At 33.2% G+C, this 5,191-nt stretch overlaps 1 protein-coding gene across 2 annotated transcripts in view; it reads right to left on the reverse strand.

Moving 5' to 3' along the window:
• Window positions 1-3,043: 3,043 nt before the first annotated feature.
• The window catches only part of LOC108732540 (probable cytochrome P450 6a19), a 7,093-nt gene continuing 4,945 nt past the window's right edge, over window positions 3,044-5,191 (reverse strand). For both annotated transcript variants that reach the window (XM_025974353.1, XM_018463412.2), the window contains exons 2-4: window positions 3,738-4,834; window positions 3,418-3,669; window positions 3,044-3,362 (exon numbers count right to left, since the gene is read on the reverse strand). In XM_025974353.1, coding sequence (XP_025830138.1) covers window positions 3,199-3,362; window positions 3,418-3,669; window positions 3,738-4,833 — 1,512 coding nt within the window. In that variant the 5' untranslated portion in view covers window position 4,834 and the 3' untranslated portion in view covers window positions 3,044-3,198. The remainder of the gene's footprint in view (window positions 3,363-3,417; window positions 3,670-3,737; window positions 4,835-5,191) is intronic.

The raw sequence follows: 5,191 nt of genomic DNA on the forward strand, positions 1-5,191 counted from the left end.
GTGACAACAGCAACAAATTTTTCCTCATTAATTTGAGGAAGTGTGTAGTGGGCAAAAAAAAAAGAATTCAAGAAATGAATTTTCAGAATAATATTTCATATTAAACTAACTCACTTCTAAAAGATGTCTAAAAAAATTGTATGTATGTTTAAGCATAGTATATATTAGTTCGACGGATTTGTGACCTAATAAGTACGGTTTGTCGTTGTTGCTGTTGTCATCTCTCGTAGCTTAGTGGTCAAAGCATTGGCGCGTAAAGCCAAAGAGCCCGGGTTCGATTCCCGGCGGGGTGTGACAACAGCAACAAAAAATTTTTCTTCCTCATTAATTTGAGGAAGTGTGTAGTGGGTAAATATTCACAAATGAATTTTCAGAATAATATTTCATATTAAAGAATTAAAATTTAATTATTTTTTCTCACCGTCCGTTACTCTGTCAAGGTATTCCATTTCCGTAAGAGCCTCGTAAGACAATAGTCCATTATGTTTCTCCAAAACCGTTGTCACCTCTTTGCGCAGCTTCTCTTGTATTTCAAGATTACAACCAAGTTCATAAATAGCATGTGTTAAAGCGGACGAGGTTGTTTCGAAGCCAGCGTTGAAGAGCAGCAGTGCCTGAGTCGCAATGTTAGTTTTTTTTACTTTCTCGTTGGTCTCGTTTTTCTCCAATTCCATTAATGATTGAAAGAAATCGTTATATTTTGCATTGTTCTTAGTTCTATAATCAAAAACTTCGTCCACAATGTTCATAAAAAAATCTGAAACATCTTTCGGAAATACACCCAGTCCTAGGTACCTTGCCAATTTAGGGAAACCTCTGGTGAATGTTGCTTTTAGAAGTCGAAACGGTGTGAAATGGAAAAGGCGTTTTCCGAATTTTCTAAAATCGGTGTTTGGATGTTCCATACTGTTACATTCTACTCCAAGTGAGCAACGGCCAATAATATCTGTTGTCAGGCATCCCATCAACTCCTTTATCTCAACAGGCTCCATTCTTCTTACATAATCGTCTATTTTTTTTACGAATCTTTCGTTATGTATTTGCAACAAGGGACACATTAGTTTTAATTTGCTTATAGTAAAAAGTGGTGTCAATTTATATCTCATATCTTTCCATTCTTGACCTACCGCCGTCAATAAATTGAAGCTTAAAGGATCGTGCTTTTTGTTATAATAAGCAACCCTGTCGGAGAAATAGTTGAAGTCTTTAATAAGGATGTTCTTGATGATGACTGGATCTACTGGTAAATAGAGTGGAGTAAAATAAACGTATATTCCGCCATGCTTTTGATTGCTTCTTTTAAAACTATTATAAGCATCTGCTACTGTTACATGTCCAGATGCAGTTTTATTGAATGGATTTCCCAGACTTCCATAAGGAAACTGAGGGCGTTTTACAGCAATGTCGAAGTTGTCCCAATACGTGTATCTTCGTTTAAAAATTATATATACTAACAAAATGCCGATTCCCAACGGCACAAGTATAGTCATTAACACAGATAATAATAGAGATTCCATATTTTTAATTTATTAAGAATGCACCTGCTTACGCCGACATAAACAAACTTATGTTTATAAAATTTATAAAAGGAATATGTTTAATTATTGAATATTATCTTATAATTTAGACAACTACTGTTACAACTTGATGTTTTTTGTAAATTATCTAGAATACATGAAAATATATTCGTTATTACAGTGCTCGAACTGCTTCTAACTTACCTATACGAATAATGATTATACTATAGTATCACCTGTAGAAACAATTAAAAGACTAGATAACATGGATAGTAAAGTAAAATAATATTTTCTAATGATTGTCGACTGAATGATATTACTATCTTTATTGACAAAAGTACCGCAAAAGTATTAACTAATCGGAATTAAACGGCATTGAAAATTTTTTCCCGGAGCAAATGAAAAACATACACCTTCCGTCCTTATTTTTATTTAGTTATTGTTACTTATATTTTGAAGAAGATCGTGTAAGCCATAACATATCTTTGTTTAATTTTAAATATGTAAAATTCAATGCGTAGTTATAGTCGTAATTAAAAATGGTCATTAATTCACTTTTTGTCAAGTCCGGACTACATTAGTTGCGGACATCAGTCCATTTCAATGGAATCTGTGAAAAAACAGACAAATATATTTTGATAATGACGTCAGGCGTCGGAGGGTGTGAGTAGGTGATGGGTAATACCCTCTGGGTATGATACATAGCAGTCGACATCGGCTTATGGGTCAATCGTAGAGCGATAGATTTCCTTAAAATAAATTAAGTAAGATTTGATTACGGGACAGAGTCTGTTGTAATAATATCCTTCGTGAAACGCCAAACGTTCTATATCAACCAGCTTCACTTTCCTTACACAATCATTCATTTTATCCGTGAGTGATAGAACTTAAAACTAATGAACTTTTTATAAAATTACTCAAAATCGCAAACCTATGTGGGATTTCATAAAGAAACTAAGTCTGTTGTAACTACAAAAAATACAGATTTGTACTTCTTTTAACTATCCTGTCATCATAAGAATCCTGTGGTTGCCTACTTATAATCAAGGAATCATAATTTGGTGCATGTCCAGATGATGATAATGATTCTGAATAATCAATATGGAAAGCAATAGAGTAATATTCGTTAATTTTAAATAAAAAATAGTCGTTTCAAATTAGTATGTATATCTAAAACAAGAATAAAATTCGCTATAATTAGTGATATTGGGATATTTCCAAAACTTTTCTTCGTTTTTGACTTTAATGATTGCATCAGTTTGTAGTTACAATTTTATTTTCAAGTGCCTTCTTTTCTATAAGACGTCTGACGTATTTTCATAAATATATTTCACATTTAATTCTATGTTGAAAGAAAAAAAAACTGCATACGTTTAATTTTTTCGAAATTGTCAGTCAACTTTTTAATTTCTCACATATTATGACAATCTGGATCGACCACATTTGGAAGATGATTCGCATAATAAATTTTGTTTTATATTATGCGTTAATTTTAGGAAAGGAATTAATTAATAAAAACAAGAAAAAATAGAAATTGCTTGTAGTCTTTATTTAAATCAGTATTATCTAAACTTTACAAATTCACGATTAGATTCAAAGTAGTTATACCAAATGTTTTTAATACATCTGTTAAAAAGATACCTACATTAGTAAACGTACGTGTATTTACCTAAAAATTTCATTACTCAATACGTTCAAAATCGAGATAAATTTCATCGGCGAATCGGTAAATGAACGAATGTGTATCCAATCGCGGTATTCCAGTCTTCGGATTTAGTGTGAATTTGAAATTTTTTACTATAATAGCGAGTCCAATTTTGACTTGCATTAGTCCAAATCTCAATCCTAAAACACAAATGTTTCAAAACTGAGTAAAAATATTCAAAATTACGATAGCAACCTATGCAGTTTCGAGGACCTTCGCCGAAAGGCAAAAATGTACATGGTGGGCGTTTATTTTTATTCTCCTCGTTAAATCTCTCTGGGTCAAATTTATCCGGATTTGGATAATACTCCGGATCAGAATGAATACCTAATATTGATACGAAAACTCTCGTCCCTTTTTTGATGACCACATTGCTGTTCTCTATATTATAGTCTCGTGTACAGTTTCGGGCCAGTACAGCCACGGGTGGATACTTTCTTAGCGTCTCTGTAAAATTGCATTGACAATAAAGTTTTGGTGATATTGGATTGCGAACCCTAAAACATGGTTCTTACCATCAATGACCTTGTTAAGATATTCCATTTCCATTAGGGCTTCGTATGTTAAATTATCTTCGTACTTTTGAAGAATCGACGTTACTTCCTGTCTCAATTTGTCTTGTATATGAGTATTAAGGGCGAGTTCATACAATGCAAAAGTCATAGCGGTGGAAGATGTTTCAAAACCAGCATTGAAGAATACAAAAGATTGTGCTGTTACTTTGTTTCTTTTCTTTATCTGATTTTCTTCGTCTTTTTCTAGCTCCAGTAATGTTTGAAAGAAATCATTTCTATTTACATCTTTTATTTCCCGATATTTGATATTTTCAGCAACGATTTTTAGAAAAAAGTCTGAAACTTCTTTTGGTATGGCGCGTGTTCCTAGAAAGCGTGCGACTTTAGGAAAATTTCTGGCAAGCGCCATTTTAAACATTTCTGATCGTGTAAAATTAAATATTCTACTTCCATAGGTTCGGAAATCGGAGTTGGGATTTTCAAAACTGTTACATTCTATACCAAAAGCGCAACTTCCTACGATATCTGTCGAATAGCAAGCAAGTATTTCTTTGATCCCAGACGATTCTTTCGTTTCAATCATGCTGTCAATTTTCCTTACTAATCTATTACCGCAAAGCCAAAATGTAGTAAACATTTTTTTCATTTTTCCTGACGTAAATGTTGGAGTCAGTTTGATTCTCATTTTTCTCCACTGATCGCCGTCCATTGTCAATAAATTAACACTTATTGGATCGTCTATTTCATTATGATACAAACTTCGGTCAGTGAACGAATTAAAATCTTTGATGAAAATGTTCTTGATAATGAGAGGATCCAGTGGCATATATATGGGGTTTAATAAGACGAAAAGTCCCGCATGCTTTTCACCCTTTTCTTTAACTTGTCTGTATAGTTTTGATAAGATAACGGAAAATGATTCCTTTCTGTTGATTATGCTCCCTAAGCTTCCAAATGGAATGACTGAAGGAGCCACATGTATGTCATATTTATTCCAGTAAGTATACGTGCGTTTAAAGTAATAGTAACTAAATATAACAAGGGTTGCTAGACAAATCAGGGTATTTGTCAAAATTGTTAAGATCGAAAAATCCATGCTGAAATAGTAAATCATACGTTTGTGGCTTTCATTAGTGAAGAAATACGTTAAAAAAATATTGGTAAATGTCTAGTTGATGGGTGGGTGGGATCGAAAGAGGAGGACTCCCCCACCACTACCATAAAAAGATCGTGGCGGTCTCACCCCAATAAAAAGTTATGGGGGTAAGATGGGGTGGGGGTAGGGGGGATCGAAAGATGGTGGTCACCTGAGTAAAACCCCATAAAAAATTTGCGGCGGTCTCACCCCCATAAAAAGTTATGGGGGTTAAAGTTGATTATTTTGACAATTTTCATACACTATAATTCAAATAAAATTCAATAAAACAAATGTTAAATGTTTGAAATTATTGTTT

Source organism: Agrilus planipennis, unplaced genomic scaffold (assembly GCF_000699045.2).
Source record: "Agrilus planipennis isolate EAB-ADULT unplaced genomic scaffold, Apla_2.0 scaffold48, whole genome shotgun sequence".
NCBI lineage: Eukaryota > Metazoa > Arthropoda > Insecta > Coleoptera > Buprestidae > Agrilus > Agrilus planipennis.